Source organism: Saccostrea cucullata, unplaced genomic scaffold, assembly GCF_032062105.1.
Source record: "Saccostrea cucullata isolate Sc308-1 unplaced genomic scaffold, CSIRO_AGI_Scuc_v1 ctg455, whole genome shotgun sequence".
Lineage (NCBI taxonomy): Eukaryota > Metazoa > Mollusca > Bivalvia > Ostreida > Ostreidae > Saccostrea > Saccostrea cuccullata.
This window is the reverse complement of record NW_026923574.1, coordinates 94858-114633: the sequence shown is the minus strand read 5'-3', so window position 1 is coordinate 114633 and position 19776 is coordinate 94858. Positions and strand designations below refer to the sequence as shown.

The following is a 19776-nucleotide window of genomic DNA, read 5'->3' as shown; positions in this document are numbered from 1 at the left end:
GCACTAATGAATGAACAAACATAGAGATAGAAGGACAGACAGAAAAAAAGTCTGTGTCATCCGAAATTGTTTGATAAAGTCGGGAAGTTAGCTCACAAATCAAATTTTCCCAATATTATGGATTATAAATAAACAGTCATATGATTAGAATATTATTCTAAATAATACATGTGATAAAAATAAAACATATTATATGTCTTGAATTATTTATGATGAACATTTCTACACCTAGGAAATTTCTTTATTCATATCTGTAACTTTTTGAAAAATCTTAAATTTGAATTGATTACGAGCTTGTTTAACAAAAGAACTTATGACTAAGAGTGGGTACATTTGCTATTTATCTTATTTTTTACACTGATTTGATTTTTCTTATTTTGGGTTTTATACAACAATAATTTAATTCTGGTTGTACATGTAACGCTGCATCTGACTGGATAAAAAAATTAGTTTACATCTTCTTAAATAGGTTGCCTACGTCACAATGACTTGCGTCAAAAACCTATCAATCCGCCTGACGTTACATTCAAATTTTGTACAAATTGAAGTCATTTTTTAGAACAATCATCTTTTTTTCTTTCATCAAATGAATAAAAATGAAATTATAAGCAATGAATTTAATAGCTTCCCATTTTATACGGTATAAACAGGGTTGGAACAATTTACACTTTTTTTATAAACTGCTTCGCGGTTTATAAAGCATAAACTGCCCCAAACCAGTTTATACCCTATAAAATGGGTAGCTATAAAATTCAATCCTCAATTGAAATCAACTCACATACAAAAAGATACATTCCACATTACTAAATAGATATAGACCCTTTCACGATAACTGCGGTACTGCTCTTTTGCAGGGCAAAATGATATATTTTGGTGAAATATGACGTAAAAGCAATTGTTTAAATAACGTCATTTAATTATCTATCAACAAAAACTCCGCCAAACGTTATTAATTTGCCCTGCAGAAGAGCAGTACCGCAGTTACCGTGAAGAGGCTAATTGTAGATTCATTAAGTGGCAAAGTATATTTCTATTAATATCACTTGATACATGATATTTTTTATCACTTAAGACTTCAATGTTTTCATTTTACCTTTTAGATCTGTTCTTTCTTTTCATTTATAAAATTTACGCTTATTTTGTCATTTTTATGGACATGACAAAAAGAACGTAACGTCTACCAATTGAATTTTAACTTTAATTTAAAAGTAAAAAAAAAAAAGGGACACTTCGAAAACTCTCCATCCCCTCACATGTAACCATCACCCCCCCCCCCCCCCATCCCAATAAACAATGTATCGATACATGTAAGCAAGCAAACACACTAAAAACAAGACATCAATAAGAGAGATAAAAACAAAACACGATGAAGAAAAAAGAAAGAAAAACAATCAAACAGAAACACAAAAGATTGATGTTAACAGCAAGTCAGAGCAGAGCATATGAGTATGCAATATTGTGTTCATACTGTTTGATTTACATTATTTTGTATATTAATTCAAATTTTGAAAGCTTGAAATTGCTATTTATTTATTAATCTAGTAAAATACTTTCCCAGGAATATGTTAGCTTACAATTCAATCTGAATTGAAAATTAACAAAACCTTTTAGCAAAACAAAATGTGTTTGTGAAACATTATGCGCTAGGTGGCAAAAAAGTTTGAAACTATATTTAGAATATATGTCACAGTAAAGGTCACAAGAATATTGACCTTGTTGTCATTGGAAATAATTAGAAAATTATGAATACCAAACATGAAATCTCTCATAGTTAACAATTTTTGGCGAAAGTTAGAAGAAAGTAATTTTTAGCATATAGCTCACAGTCAAGATAGCAATGTCATAGGCCTTGGTGTCATTTGAAAAAGCTTAATTAGTGGAACCAAATAGTAAGTCTCTATCTTTCAAGGTTCAAAAATTATGGAAAGTTGACAACAGACAGACAAACAGACAGAATAAAAACAATATATGCCCTCGATCTTTTGATCCGCGCGCATAAATAAACCCAACTAATTCTTATTCAATTATAAGCAATTTCACTCGTATAGGCACACACACATTCAAGCACGAGTGTAAAGTAACATTCTGCACATCTTGACAACATGTCCGTCATCGTAAGAATGTTTCATCTCAACTGAATCAGTATTAGATTTCAAATTCGGGAAAAACGAGTATTAGAGAAGACAAAAAAGAAGTACATGTATGTTCCGAACATAAGTCTTACAGCTTAAAGTTAAGTTATATGTGACATTTCACGTATTCAAGAGCACACATATGCTTGCAGTTCATGAAAAGTAATCCCTATGATGCACATCTATACAATTTTTCTATTAACACTTGGCATCACCTTAATTTAAATAGCAATTCATTAAAACACTCATGGACGGAAAGTACCGAAGATAAAACTTAACATGAATTAAACAAAACCATTTTCAACGTTTGTAAAGAAGAAGAAATTGGAGAAAAAACGGCAAAATGAAAATAAAATTAAATTTCTTGCATTATATCTAAAAAAAAACATTCATTGATTAATATTTCAAATGCCCTTCTTGAAATACCTATTCTGATTTTCGTGCGTTCGTCTATTGGAATAAGTCTAAATAGGTAGTAAATTTACGAGTTTAAGCTATAATAAAATTTAAAATGTTAATATATGTATCAATATCTTATTATTTCATTTTTTATAAATTTTCTATATTTTCTAAATGTAAAAGCTATGAAACTTGAGATCAGAATTCACACAGTGACAGATATGGTCGAAAATATGAGTTATACAAGAACAAAAAGCGAAGGTAGGGTAAATTCAAAGATAGAGGAATATCAAATAAAATCAGAATCAACATGGAAGAATAGATATAGTATCGCTTGCAAAGACCTACTAATTAAGTTCAGATATTGACCTACTATCATCAGAAAATATACAATTTCTGTTTCTCAGTTAATGAAATTAAAGAGAAAGAAAGAAACTAGTTAAATTAATTTGAATAAAAAAAATATTCGAATATTTTTATTGAGCGTTTTAATGATTTGATTAGTATGCTTAAAGCTGAAAACGACTCGTAAACAGGTATGCGCAATTTTCGATATTACTATCTAGGATATCAGCACTAGGACTGGGTTTACTCTTCGCATTCGTTACAACTGACTACTTCAATATCACAGGTATCGCCATGTTCGTGCTGGTTACTAGAGTCTTGCAATACCCTTGTTCACAATTTATTGCAATTACGTGTATTTATGTCTGTTTCTATATGAATGTTGACCTGTGCAAGTGTTGCAATCCTCTTTAATATCTCGTGCATAAGTAGAACACAGGTTTTTTTTGCTACATATGTATCAGTGTAATATTTAAAGCGAAGGAACAATAGAGCTGATGCAATGCAAATGTTTAATTTGTCTTTCATCTTCTGTGTATAAACTAAATTTGTACGAAGCTGAGAGAATCTTTTTTAGAAATTGTAACTTCAAAATATGAAACTACATGTAGAAGTAGAAATTAGACGGAAACGAACAAAGGTTTACTTAACACTAGAAAAGTAATGAAATGTATAAAAAAAGGCTTCATTTTACATAAAATCCAAAACTTCTATATTAAATAGACTAAACTGATTCACCCTCATTAACGCTTAAATTAAAACATGAACTAGGTATCCATGTCGGGATTTTTTTGATTTTGTATTTTGTTTTTTGTAGACATTGATATGCATAGCGAATATATATCAACAGATTGCAATAGAGGTTTCGTGAAATCATTAATCCATGCATTAATTTGCTTTTTGAGATTTCATCCAACCTCAGAGATCTACCAGATACCAGATTTACCTCCGTTTTTCATCATATTTTTCATAAAGAGACAATCATACAGTTGCATTTTCAAAATAAAACATTGTATATACGGTTTTATCTTTATCCAATATGTCGGTGGATCTATGTTGTGTTGTACTTTTTACAAGAGAGGTGATAAACTTATGTCGGATTCTTAATGAATTTTACGTAAGTATTAGCAAATTTTTGAAAGTCTTAAATTGTACAATAAGTTATGTCATGTGATGAGTGTACACTGTAATATTACAAGCAGTAATTTGTATATATCGTTATGAAAAATTAAGTCACGTAGTGCAAAAGTATACTGAAAACAGTATATGCATTTGTATCTCAGAGAGAGAGGATTTTGATCTACACAACTTGAAAAACATACGCACATATAACATGTACATATATATGACGAAAAAAAATGAGTTCTTATCATATCTGTTACCGAAATGTTGTTCTTGACGTATTGACTAGAAAAGAAAACTTTATGAACACAACAAAGAGTCAATACGGATGTCTATATAAACAGTGTAATCGGTTGCAACAGATAAGAATGTATCCCCTGTCGACAACTCAAGTGACGGAATTAAGTATTCACGAAATGACCTGAGGTAAGAAATCACATGGATATAAGAATCAACATGCCAGTCCTTGGTTACAAGAGTGATATTACGAGTAAGAAGAAGCAGTTTTTTCTTGTTAAACAATAAGCGCATGTTTGTCTGTTAATCTCATTTTCACACACCATTGCTAATGGAAATATACAACGACTGCTAAATGAAGAACAATAGACAAACATGTGCTGACTGTGTAAAAAGTCAATTAAAAAAGTGGGCATCCGAATTATCATAGATTTAATAGATAGTGATGACCCTCTCCTTTGAAAACGGGTATGTACTTTGTACTTATTCATATTAAAGTATTACTTCTATGACAACATGTTGGGGAGTTGGACATACCGATATTAATGTCAATGTTATTTCCATAAATATTTGGAAATCCCTTATCCCCTTCACAAGCTTGATGTGCGCAAGTACGTTTTTTTTCTTCAAATTACCTTATAATTTATTTGACATTTAAGAAAACGACACGTAGACAAGAAACATTTCTGGGAAGGATTTGAAAAAAATAAATAAATCAAAATCAAAATACTAGAATTACAGACGGGGAAAATGATTAGAGGAATGCAACAGAATTTAAAAAAAAGAAAAATGTTCGTATACATTAAATTAAAAAAAATCATTACTTATCAACCTGTTTTTATTTCCGTACGTTCGTTTATTTTTGAAAATTTAATGGTGACTGACATTCTATTGCAAAGACAATATACATCCGAAAATAACAATTTATTTAAGAAATAACTGTCTAGTTGTTTGGTTTATGATGTGATCAATCACTTTGTCTGCGTGATAATTTGCATAAACGTGGATGTCGTTTATGCGTCAAATTATAACATGGGCTAACTAATTGATTATCATTATTAAACCGAAAAACAAGACAGCTTTTCCTTATATTATAATTTAAACTTGATATTTGATGAAACACAAAAAATAATCAATAATAAGTCATTAATGCATCCCCTTCAGGTGTATTGATTATAATTTCTAAGCAACACACAGCGAAAAAGCTTAAGCATATACAGTGGAGCCTCATTTATCCGGACGCTTTAGTTCCTTGTCAATTTGTCCGGACATGTAATGCATCTGGATACCGAATTACCAGTTAAACAGGACAATATAACATTAATAAATTCCTTTATGATGAAAAATCGTCCGGATACTGAAGCATCTGGATTCCTGACGTCAGGATATCTAAGAGGCCACTCTAGTTCTGTCATGTGCTCAGCAAATCGCTGTATGAGGTAATATTTACATTTCCAATGTCTTTGTCCGAGATAAAATTACCAATTGTAAATATAATTTATTTCCTCATGAATGTTTTGTCGCGGTTCCAAAAAAAAAAAAACCACGTGCAGGGCGGGACATCACCTAGAGAGAAGCAGGCTTGGAGCACGTGGATTGGCGGAATCAAAGCATGTAAATATAAGGAAGAACTGTCAGATTTTTCGAATTCATGAAGATGATCAATGGATTGGCTTGTGTGATAATTTTATGCATAAACGCCTTCGGCGTTTATGCAAATTATCACACAAGCCAATCCATTGATCACTTCATTAATTCGAAAAATAAGACGTTAAGAAGTTATTCCTTAAATAAACCTATTGCCTTTTTTGTGGTTTTATTTCAGATAAAACAATTGAAATATTATACACTAATCCCATGGTTGTGAGTGGAATAGCTCTTTTATCAAGCCCGCGACGGGAACTATTCCCCGGGGGCTTGCCCGAGGGGAATAGTTCTTGTCAAGGGTTTGATGAAAGAGCTATCCCACTCACAACCATGGGATAAATGTTTTATTATACTGATGTTAATTATAATTTCTAAGGTTTGAATTTTCTTTGGAGTTAGATAATACTGCAAGGATGAGCCGAAATCCTGATGACGTCACAATGCTTCTGAAGTCATTATGACATCATCAGGCTATGGTTTTATCTCTGGAAATCAAAATTGGCGTCAAACATGGCATGAAAACTTTCCGAGGGGTGGGAAGCAAAAACTATACCCTGGGGTATAGCTTTCTATGCGGGGAAATTTTCAGACTATAAAGAATAGTTATTTTATCCTCTGAACTTTATGTAGGAAACATTTTAACAGAAGTATAATAAGAATATTTATGTACATCTTTTGATTTCTTGTACATTTGAGAATTATATGAATAAAATTTATCTCTGGATAAAATGCAGTTTAGTTTTGTTTGAATTGTTTTATTTATTTATTTATTTATTTTTGAATATACAGATATTGGAACTTCGAAATATGAATTTTAAACTAGAAATAACACAGGGACAGATATAAAGAAACGTATGCTTTACCACGAATGGTAGACGAAGGTATGGGAAAAAGTTTATATTACATAGCATGCTAAAATTCGATATCATACACATGAATTTGTTTTACTATCTTTAAAATTTTTACTTTGATTCAAACATAATAGTAAAACCAGTTGTATATAACATTGAAATACTTTGCAAGAATACATGTATCAACAAACCGATTCGGTAATAAAATTTCGTGAAATCACTAATATTTGCTCTTTGAGTTACCTTCCGACCTCAGAGATTTACGAGATATACTCGCCGTTTTTCCGCCGTCAAGATGATAAAAATACAAGCAATTGCATCTTCAAAGTAAAGCATTATATGAATGGATATCTGTTAATACAAAAATCTTTTGAAATATGTTGTTCTCTACCTTTTCAAGAGTTGCTAAAATTGTATCATATCTGGATGAAGATTACAAAGATCTTCATAGATTTTATATAAGTACAACAAAACGTTTCTTCTGAGTCTTTGATGGTACGGTAAGGTACGCCATGCGATGCATTCATCTTGTTACTAGAAATAATTTGTAAACATCGTTTTGAAAGATTGATTTTTTTTTATGACATTAATAAGATTTAACCAAATTTAGAAAATCTAATTATAATTTCATATGGCTGATTTTGTAAACGATTTTTAATTTCAATTTGAGGTAAATTGACGTTGTGACATTATAGTAAACCGTAGCTCTTATCCAAGATCTGGTCTTGAAATTTGAAACAATAAAATTAGAAAATCTCTCGATCATTTTCATTATTTCTGTTATGTAAAATCTTTGAATCATCTATACAAACAGGAAGGATCGTTGATTCTTTGCATTTTGAGATGCCCCCTCTGGAAATAAGACGGTGTGTAATTTTTTCCTTACAATTAATGTATAATAAAGTATTACTCGTCATATCTTATAATTTGAGCGAAAAGTCTATTGTAGTATTTGTGTGATTTCCTTTTTAATCCCATAGTAAATGTACCTGTATTTTGGGACGGTCCCCGTAAAAAACATGTAGCTGGACGGTAGATTTTCTCGAGGCTTGGTATATATACTGAAGTTAATGTAAATGCATACAAGTAGTATCAAATTAAAGACTATCTCTAGTGTAGTTTTCACAAAATAAAACCTAGGTTGGCTACCTTGGTACAACTGTAAGAAATATGCATAATTCTAATGAAAGACCGCTCGTAAATTATACTCTTGTTTTCAAAGAAATGTATTCATTACAATTTTCACGTCTTTTTTAAGAGCTTATAGAATTGAAACAATCATTCATTATTTTCTATGCAATAAATTAAATGAATTACAATTTGATAGATATTAATGAGTTGTTATATCTATGAGTTGTAGATTGAAGAAAGAAAAAAAGGTTAAGAGAAAGATGGTCCCAAAAAGTGTAGAGATAATAAAGAGAAAATTGACTGTTGCAGTAGATTCTACAAGGACAAGCGCATTCATAACTTCTTTGTGACTATTTTAGAATTATAAAATGATTGGTTGGTTACTATTTTTTTTTTGTTTTAAAGTCTTTCTCGAGAATTTTCAGTAATTTGCCACCATTTGCCGATTAACTCTACATATTCATACCTATACTCCGCTCGCTTGGTCATAGAGAAGTGAGGGATCGTTTTTGTGCATGTTGTAATTCGATCAAAAGGTGATATTCAGCTGCAGCCGAATCATATTCTGATCAAAAATGCTAGTTTCATTTTATATCTTTTATATCCCTGCATTCATCTTAAGTGGTGCAATGTGTAAAAAAGTGAACAGGAACAGTGATCAATGCTTCAAATCCGGTAGCTGTTTTTGCTCAGGAAACAAATGCTTGTTTATCGTCTTATTATTGTTTTTACTTCCCTCTCGAGAATTTTTCACTCATATGGAGACGCCACCATGGAGAGCTGCAAAATTTGTCCTATACTCGGCACTCAGGGCATTGAGCAGGAAGGGATCATTTTCGTGCCAGCACCTACTGCGACACAGGACCTCGGTTTATACGGTCTCACCCGAAGGACCGGTCTCCAATCCCACAGTGGGATTCGAATCCGCGATGTAAGGATTGACTCCTTACTTCGCAACTGTAGAGCAGACGCTCTAACCACTGCGCCACAAGGAGGACGGAGACAAATGTAATACGATTAGAAACTATGGAAGATGTAAAATGCTTACGGAAATGGTTCTGCCGGTGGATGAATAAAATAACATTTTTATTTCTCCTCCAAACATGCATCATTACCAAACACTGATTCGAATGCTAGCTTCTTTTATACCTCGGGTACATACACAATTGAAGGAAACAACAAAACATCAACCTTTTTTTATGATGAGTATTATGATTTGAGCATCCAAAAAAAAGAAACTAAGTATGTTTTATAAAATCCATAAAGCTTTTTTTTAGGTTATAAGTTTTGCAGCTGCTGTCACTAAACCTGTAAACCTGACATCTATGGCGCCCATACATGATTACAATACCAGGAATAAACAAGTATCTTAATGGACACATCAATATTATCCCAAGTGGATTTAATTTCCGCTTTGCCACTTTCATTGTGAGAAATGATTCTATGAAAAACCTTGAGATTAATGGAACAAATGTACGTGAGTATAAAAAGTTTTTCATTCGGATGTTTTTATTGGAAGAACTGCTTACAGTGTTTGGACAATATCGGTTCCTAGCGGAGTTATTGTAGCGAGGACCACGGATCGCTCGTCGTTTGGATTTATTGTATATGGACATCGCGCCTATGACGAATATTGTTACTCTGGAAATAATCTTTTATCAAGTATTGCAAAACAATTGATTAAAATTAATTGACCTTCTAACTATTTCTTTAAAGAAGGAAACAAGACGGACAGAGGTTAAATAAAATATTCATATTTTTTCTTTCTTTTAATTTTATTTTAATTATATCATGAAAATCAATAAAAGATCGAGTCTAATTAAATTTAAACTCTTCCAAAATAATCAGGAATAAATGAAATGTATGACATTTGGTCAAAGATTGTTTAATAATAAATAGATATAGATTTAGTTTATAACTAAACTATTTTTACCCTAAAAGTGAAAGTAGAAACCGAGCCTAAAGCAGTAGAAGTAAATGTATGTTGAGATCGATATTGGTTCTTTGATCAAAATAGTTTTACATAGGCTTTAGCAAAGTCCATTATGACGTCATGATATAACGTAAGTAATTTATTTGATACTGGGAATTATTTGATTTTATTTAAATACTAGTTATATAATGCGAGAAAAAGTATATATATTTCTTTAACGAATTATGATTATGTTGCAGTAAAAACAGATTTATATCTGTTTATGAAAAGTTTCTTTCGTTTCTGTCTCTGTAGATTCCTTTCGGAATTTGTAGAAAAGAAAAACAGTGAAATTGGATCTTTTATTTAGACACAGTTCCTAATGTGCTCGCATACGGCGGTATACTGGTATATTTGTTTTCTCATTTCTTGTCGGTGTACAGTCAATCTCTGTCTCAGGGTGTCTCCTGTCTGCTTGGGCTAGTGGGTTAACCCTTTAGCTCAATAAGAAGAGCACTGGACGGGCAAGCCAGAAGCCCATGGTTGAATCCCCAGCAGAGGCACAAATTGTCTCTCTTACAATTGGCTCCCATGTAGGGAATTGGGTGTTTTCTGGTGAGTAAGAGTGATTGCCCCTAGCACTTCACCCCAAAGGTGTCGGCACTCCAAAAGAGATGAGGACATCTCATTCCCTGGAGGGGTACAATGTGGTAGAGTGGGATACATGTCATTCTACTAGCTTGGGCTAGTGGGTTAACCCTTTAGCTAAATTGGTAGAGCACTGGTTTGGCAAGCCAGAGGCCCATTGTTCAACCCCAAACAGAGGCACAAATTGTCTCTGTTACAATTACATTGATGTTTTAATTGTAAATTTGCTTATATACAAACGTATATTGTTAATCGACAAAATTGTTGTTAAAGATCTGAAAATTTAGAGATTGATATAGTAAATAAGATAACCAAAAATCGATTGAAATTTTGACCTAGATCTCAATCTGTTTCATGATCCTAAGGGCAGAAATATTCAAAATAAGCATAACAGACATATACATTTTATACTATTATATCCTATTTTCTCGATAACAACACAGATGATTTGTCTGTATTTTAGAATACTTCCTTACTAAAAGGAAACTGAATAAATCAAATACATCACAAAGCTTTAAATGAGTGAAAAAGCGATGAGTTCATTTCTTCCAAAGAATATGACTTTCATGCATCTATTTTACCTTTTAATTAATTTATTTTTTTTCAAAATAGACTCAAAGCCAGAGGAATGTCCGGGGTAAGTTGAAATTTTGATTTAGCTGAGTTTATCCATTACATTTTCCAATTTAAGCGATTTAACCGATTTTTTTTTAATTTAGGCTTTCCAAATGCTGTTTTGGATACATGTGGAATGCTACAGTCCAACAGTGTATACGTAGGTTAATTCTTTTTTATAAATAGTATTTCATCACCATTAAAAATGTTTTATTCAGTTTTGTGAAGATAACTATTTTAAATTACTATTTTAAATAACTGTTTTTTTCGTAGCATGTAAAACAGGATTTGTTGGACTGAATTGTACTAGGAAATGTCCTTATCCAACCTATGGGGATGAATGCCAGAAAAACTGTGCCTGCACGAAAGATTTGTGCAATTTTTCCACTGGATGTGAAATTAAATTCACTACGTCTTTATTTGACACTTCTGTCTCAGGTAATACTTATAATGTTCCAAAAATACATAATGGTAAAGAACCTTTAAATTTCAAAATTTTCACAACTCTTTGAACAGTGTAGCATTAATATAAATAGATTTAATAAAACTCTATTTTAACAGTTGTATAGATGTAATACAAAGTCTTACGTCATCAGATTGAAATGCACTATGGGTTGCTATATTGTTTTTATAAATGAAATAATTTAACACTTTGAATGCGAACAACAAATATATTAGGGTAAACATATGACAACTAAAAGCCATCCCTTTTAAGAATACACTAATTTAGAATGATCAGGAATGATACCATGAGTAGTAAATTCTTGATTAAAGAAACACATTCAGGTAACATAACAAAGCTTTCTGGTTTCAAATTGAAGAATGCTGCGATATGGTAATCCTCACAAGCAAGTTAGTCTTTGTTTACGGTATATAAAAGAGCATGTTTCAATCAATGTTTGAAAAAAAGTATAAGAACCGTAATGATATAGTAAAATTCTTTGTAAAGTAAAGAGAAGATCTTCCGGTCAATTGAAATTGTTAGCATTATTACCTGTAAAAGTTCGTCATCTTCATATGTTTCATTAACGAAGTTAAGCCATGTTATGATTGATTGATTGATTGTATAATATTCAATGTCCCTCTCGAGAATATTTTACTCATATGGAGACGCCACCGCTTGCCGATGTAGAACTTCAAAGTTTGTCATATACTCGGTTCTCAAGGCCATTATATATTGGACAGGGAGGAATCTTTTTCGTACCAGCATCTACTGCGACACGGGACCTCGGTTTATACGGTTTCATCCTATAGACAGCATTAGTTACATGTATGGAGATGGTAATTTAGCACAAAATCAAGTCGCTCTATTTTTTCTGAACATTTTTTAGCTACAACAAAGAGATTTATAACTATCCCCTAAACCATATAACATAAAACAAACTGATTAAAGTCTAGGCTTAGTCAACATAGAGCGTATTAAATTATGTCTCGTAGGTCGCACTAATTTTTCAATTTATTTACTGGCATCGATACAAAATAGTCACTTATTGTTTTCATCATACATACAAATATTTCTTAAATTTAAGTTAGGTTACATTTCATTTTGTAATCAATGGATGAATATTTTAATCACTTTATACATGCATGACATGTGTTCATCGTTTAAGATTGAAATGTTTTCTTTTCACTTTCTAGATATGTTCCTTTTATTTGCTTTATTAAATGTGCACTTACTCCGTCATTCTCGCAGATATGACTCGAGAACCTAATCTAGTGATTTGAGTTTTGACTCCAATGACAATGTACGAAAATGTCACTTTGAATACTCTTCAACTCCTAAACCCCTTAACTCACATCTCCGTATGTTCAGCAAATATTAACAAGCAAACAAACCAAAAACGAAACTTCAAAAAAAAAATTAACAAAAACAAAGAAGATGAGGAAAGAATGAAAATTAAAGAAAACACACTCAAACAATAAGAAAAAAATTTAAAAATACTAAAAAAAAATCGAATCATGCAAGTGACACAAAATGATGTCCCAGCCAGACAGAGCAAATTATATTAGTGTGCAAAATTGTGTTCATAGTATTATCTTGAATACTAATTCAACTTGAAAACTAAGATTTTAGTATTTCATTTTAGCTGAATTTATATAAGATATCTTATTCTGGGACAAATAGTATCGGAGAAGACAAATTACAAAGAGTATTTTAAACTGTAATTGGAGCATATTTTAACCGTTTAAATTTAGGTTATATTTGAGATTTTACGTCTCAATTTAATAAGCATTTCATGTAAACATTCATGGACGAAATCTTTTGAAGATATAAAGAAATATAACAATCAAGGACAGATGATACAAACAACTTGTACCCCTTAAAATGAAGAAAAAAACTCGGGTCATGTTTAAATGAGTTAAATGAACAGGTTTCGCCAAAATGTTATTATTTTTTTATTCATTTTTTTCTAAAACGGGATTTGTAGTAAAATTATTTATATAGATTAATAAGGATGGTCTCAAAGAGGAATTTTTGAACATCATACAAGGTTTTCAATTTTTTTTATATTCTAGAAATTTATTTTTTGCATCTTTCTATATTATCAATGAAATAAGGCCATAAATATATACCAAACCAGCGTCCATATTTTATTTGTGTCATCTGTTTTTAAATGAAAATCTTTCCGGTACTTGTACAGGGAAGAGAATAAAATAAATTGGAAAAAAATCGACAAAAAAGTTAATTTCCCTGTATTATATTTGGGTAAACACATCCTTGTCTGATGTTTAAAGTGCCATCATTCATACGTCTGTTCTTATTTCAATGCGTTTGTCTATTTAAAAAAACTTACAAAGATTGTGAAGTCACAGAATAAAGACGACATTCGAGTTTAACCATTGAAAATATATGTATATTATTCTATTTTTTTCTTAATTATTCCACTCGCTAGAAAAGAGGGATGGTATATTGAATTTGATAAGACTTTCACATTATCTTTGTTTCAGAGTGCCATTGTCTACCTTCTATATAACTTTCTGATCTAAACATATGTCAGGTTCCTCTTAGCAAAACATGGACACAGACATTTATTCTATTAAATAATATATCCCTGTGATATTAAGATAAAAGATACGATCCATATGAGTCTGACACATCTGTTTCACATTCAGACATTTTACTTGAAAAAGACGTTATTGGAAATCAAACAACCAATCTAATAAACGTATTGATTTTAACATTTCAATCGTCAACTTCCCTTCATTATGCAGCAATGTACATTTATCACCTGCATACACGTACGTAGAACAAATCTCTCGTTTGACTCGAAACTCTAGGCGAGATCATGCTCTACTTACATTTATATACAATTTCTAAAACGAGGTCAATTTTTGACAAACAAGTTGACGAAACAAGAATATCAGCAGTCTCATTAAAAGTCATTATCTCGTACGCTCTATTTTCGATACAATGACTTTGCAATTTATCATTGAGTCAAATGCTGTCTGAGGTTTTTCATACTAATTATTAGTCCATTATTTACACACTGAAGGCGAAGGATTTTCGCGTTCTTTCTTGACCAAGACAAGAAGAATATGGCGGGTGTGACCGGTAGGCAGGGGATGCTCACTCCTCCATTGCACCTGATCCCATCTCTGATGTTTTGGAGGTCCGTGTTTGCTCTGCTCCTATTTTGTATTGCTTTATGGACTTTGGAGTTCAAATACTGTTTGTTCTCTTCATATATTTCATTGAAGTGTTCCTATCTCTTATCTGTTATTCTTCCAATACCATGGAATTAAATTTAATGAAACTTTCACAGATTCCTTTTTACATTATGTTGCTGATGGTGTAGATCTAACAAATATGTTGCGTTTCACAGAACGAAACACTGACTTTGTCATTATATTCATATAAGGGTGGATGTATTATGAAGTGAAGTTATTGCTAACAGAACGTAAACGTTCTCTTACATTTTCACCCCAAAAATATATATTCCCATTATACTAGAATACAAATATATATGTTATCTCTCAGTCAATTACAATGTAATTTGTTTTATAATTCCAGATATGAAAAGTTCCCAATCTGACATCGAAATCCACACAGTAACAGATATGATCGAAAGTATGAATTATACGAGAACAGAAACTGAAGGAATAATAAGTCCAAAAAATAGAGGGGTTTCAAATAAAAAGGTTTATTTGATATTGGCACTCGTGGCTGTTGGAATTTTTATTTTGGTACTTGTGATCGCTCACACCTTTACAAGATTCTGTCCTAAACTCCACTTTTTACTAGGACAAAGAGAATGCAAAACACCACTGGATAGATATTCCTTCAAAGGAAACAATGAACATGTTTATGAAGAAGAGTTTTAGCGGAATTAAATAAATGTATGTATTTTAAGCGGTATCCGAAAACGGCTATGCTATACATTTATCATAAATAGTTTAACCATTCTTCGTCATTTCAATCATCAATAAAAATAAGTTCTACATGTGAAGTTGTATTGTTTTTTTTAAATTAAAAGATGGATAGGGACAATCATGTGTCATGCCCGGTCATTTTCAGTTCTAGTGGGATATTTGGTTTACATAAGTGATTCAAAAATATGCATCGCTAAGAAAATGGTTACTACTTCTAACACCTACTGCGACACATGACATCCCTCTATACGGTCTCGTCCGAAGGATCGATCTGCACATCCGACACATAATTTTTAACTTCTGTGTTGTATGCTTGACCCGCTGAATCATGAGAAAGATTTAGTAATAATGTCATCTGAAGTCAATTATTTGCTGTTTTCTTCAAATAAATCGTCTCTGCAGAGTTGAATTCTGTCGGCATGGCCCGAACAAAATTCTCTTGCCAGATAATTTGCAAGAAAGCTTTGGACTAAAGGATCTTTTGGAAAAAATGAGTTTGTTGAAAAAAATATAAAAGTAATACAATTATAAATTGCGTCAATTTAAATACGGGTGGAAATTTATATATTTTTTTTTACCAATAAAAGTTACGAAAATACTGTAAATTACAAATTAAAATTAAACGCGTTAAAATATATTAAGTTAAAATCATTTATAATCCTGCAAGGAAAGTCATGCATCAGTTTGAATAAATCCATCACGTAACGCCGTTGTTACTTTTAGATTGATAAACAAACATGGCGTCAAGAAAACGAGGTAGACTGTTTGGGATATACAGTCCCTCAAACGTTCTACATTCCCACCTGAACGGTGAACGAACGCTGAACGAACGGTGAACGAAAGCAGAGCGAACGGTGAGTGAAAGATGTGCGAACGGTGAACGCAACTTGCTGAACGATGTGTGAACGGTGAACGGTGAGTGAACGCAAAACGCGAACGGAGCGCGAACGCGAGCGCAAAGTGAACGGTGAACGAACGGTGAACGCAAGATGAACGATTTATTCGGAATGCCTTTGGTCTTTTCCTTGCATTGAAATTATTCTTTTATTCTATAATTCAAATGTCATAAATAAATATAAATAAACAATAGATAAACAAAAGAGAAATAAATTGATAAATAAATAATAAAAAATAAAAATTCTGCACATACGTATGTTTAAATCGATATTTTTATAACATGATTTTTATCGCCGTCAAACGTGTATTTGTTACCGCGTGTAGTTAAAAAAATAAATTAATTTTATATAGTAAATAATTATGCTAATTCTTTTAACTAATAAAATAATGTGGACTTTAGAAAATGAAACTACTACTGAGATAAACAATAGATAAATAAAGAAATTAATTTTTTAATCAATAAATGAATAAATAAAAACATTTTTTTCTGCACATACCTATGTTTAAATCGATATTTTAATAACATAATTTTAATCGCCGTCAAACGTTTATTTGTTACCGCGTGTAGTTAAAAAATAAATTAATCTACTAATATAGTAAATAATTATGCTTATTCTTTTAACTAATAAAATAATGTGGACTTCTGAAGATAAAACTACTACTTATAGAATGAATTAATTACATTGTAGGGGGTTAAAACAACCGTACATGTATTTCCGTGCCAAAGCGATTCTGAGTAAATTAACGGATTTAAAAAAAAAAAAATCACAATTATCTGTTGACATTGACTGTTATTGTACTGCATAAAAATTCTCGTTTTATTTAGATTCACTGCAAAATATTCTATATTTATGTGCCTTTTTATTCTTTTATGAAGATTATTTTAGCTAACTTCTTCATGTATCTGTAGACATTTCCCGGACGTGATTATACTCGGTCAAGATGTTGGAAAGAGGCATTCAAATTATTTGTAATATAATACATGCGTAGATTAAATTTTCAAAACTAAATAAGTAATGTGTTGTCATAATTTTTATTGAATAGAGAAATGTACGAGAGAGAGAGAGAGAGAGAGATACCCTTTGATTCTCAGATATATATTGTATCAAATAAAAATTCTTATTTTTTCCCTAAATATTCCAAGCAATAAAGGTAATCTTTTTTTTAGATTAACAAATCTATTTGACAGTAATCAATAGCTTTTATTTTCCATCATCAAGTTCAAACAGTTCACAGGAAGTCCGTGCTACATTTGTAGTAGCGTGCTTGTGCTGTCAATCAAAATAATTCAACACAGTGGAGATGTGGAAATCACCGAACACGCCGGAGGCAAAGAGTCACTTAGCATTCCAAGAAATTTTAATATTTTTCCCTATAATTTCTAGATCTCATTTTTGCATTCCTGCAGAAAAAAAATAATTCGAATATATACTTGGAAGGATTAAGTTTTAAATTGAATGTGAAACATATTCCCTGCCAATTTAAAATACTTCTGTCGGCACAAGTTTATACTAAAATACTATTGTTTACCCCCGGTTCACACATAGACGCCGCTTCTACTACGATCAAAATGTGGTCAAAAGCGTGGCCGATCGTAACAAATCGCAGGAGGAACGCCGTGGGGTCGTCAGAAGCGTAGTATGATCGCATTAGAGTCTTCATGATTGGAGAGCTCTACGCTCTCACCACGCTTATTTTGAACATGTTCAAAACAAGCGTAGCGGGATCGTGGCCAACAAGAATCGGGGTGAAGTCGTAAAAAGGGCGTAGTAGAAGCGCCGTAATCGTACAAGCAGCGCGGAAGCATCGTAGAGAGATCTTCATGATCGTAGTAAAAGCGCCGTGAGAGCGTACAAACTTACTAAGTACGCTCATACAACGCTCCCTCTACGTTCATACTACGTTCTCACTACGATCTCTCTACGTGCCTGAGGATCCTACGAAGATCTACAATGTCCTTACGCCGATCATATCACGACCTATCAGACAAGAGCTTATACCGCTGATATTTGACCAATCATCATCTGTTAATTACATGTAAAGGGTGACACTCAATGCTTGATGCACGATGCTTGATGATCATTTACAATTGAGCATTTTCACATCTTGTTACGGTTATAATAATTGAAAATGCCCTAAACCAAGCTGCAGATCTGTAGCTCTCCGAAAAAATATATATTGATAGACCGGACAATCAATATTTTTTTTCGGAGAGCTACAGATCTGCAGCTACCCTAAACCATGTGGTAAAGGCCAAAAAAAAAAAAACTGCGGTCGCAAAATATGTATCATCGCTAAAATTGTACTACAAAAATCTGCAGTTTCAAGATATACCTGGGGTATTTACATCATCAACAAGATCGCACTAGAAGCGTAATGCAATCGTAACATGATCGGCACCACCGTAGCGACATCGCTGTCATCTAGATCTGTGTAGCGTCGTAGTATTGTTTTCAATGTCGTAGTGGCAGCGTAGCGTAAACACACTAAACACGGCTGCTTGTCGGCAACAGTCTGCGTAACATCGTAGTAGAAGCTTGTTAGCAGCGCGTTTGACGTACGGACATCGTAGTACGGTCGTAACGAAGACCATAATTTGCCAAATTGCTCTTTTTTGACGCCGATCGGCTGCGATCTGCCTCGATCAAAAAAAATTTCAAATCGTGGCTTGATCGGGATAATCGCCGTGGAGTCGCAGCTCTGTGTGAACGGGGGGTTAATGACTGTTTGATGTTGCTTTTAAGACTGATTTTCTTGTGTTACAATAAAAATTAAATATATATTAAAATATACTGTAAAAACTCAATAAGAATTTTATTTCGGGAGAAAAGGCAGCGGGGGGGGGGGGGGGGGCCGAATTATACTGAATGGCAAAAACATATTTTTAAACATATAAACAAGGAATTTTCCTTTCTCTAATTATAGACTATTTTAAACGGTTGGTCTTTTCTAAAATTTAAAACCACACCATCAATTTAATTTTCTCTAAAGATATTTACATGTAATTAACTGAATATTTGCAGTAAAGTTCATAATTCTCACACCTACATGTAGTTTAAATACGTGTTACTGTAGAAATAATTCTTTTTATGTATTCTTGTTCTGTAAAATACTTGGATTAATAATCATACATCCACTAATAATTTGTCATCTTTAAAATTACATCAAATTGATCCCGTGCGTGAAACATTTGTACATTGCCCTTTTTTGAAGTTAATATTTTAGCATCGTTCTACATACATGTAGGTACTTAATGTATTAATTATTTTCCATTGAAAATTCATGAAATAAGTAACAGCTGAGTTATAATAAAAAAAGTATAAATATCATAGATAATTTTTGCAATGAAATAATTATTCTTCAAACACGATATCTACGTTATTTAATTAAAAAACATGTAAATCCTTACCATCAAAAAGATAAGTTCTTTCACTTCGAAGACTGAACGATAAGTGAACGGTGAACGCAA

The 19776-nt window shown here is 32.1% G+C and overlaps 1 protein-coding gene across 1 annotated transcript in view; it reads left to right on the top strand.

Annotated features, from left to right (window-relative positions):
* The window catches only part of LOC134264389 (uncharacterized), a 54319-nt gene extending 38875 nt beyond the window's left edge, over positions 1–15444 (top strand). The window contains exons 2-4 of the mRNA XM_062746682.1: positions 11144–11199; positions 11313–11477; positions 15052–15444. Coding sequence (XP_062602666.1) covers positions 11144–11199; positions 11313–11477; positions 15052–15362 — 532 coding nt within the window. The 3' untranslated portion in view covers positions 15363–15444. The remainder of the gene's footprint in view (positions 1–11143; positions 11200–11312; positions 11478–15051) is intronic.
* Positions 15445–19776: the final 4332 nt, after the last annotated feature.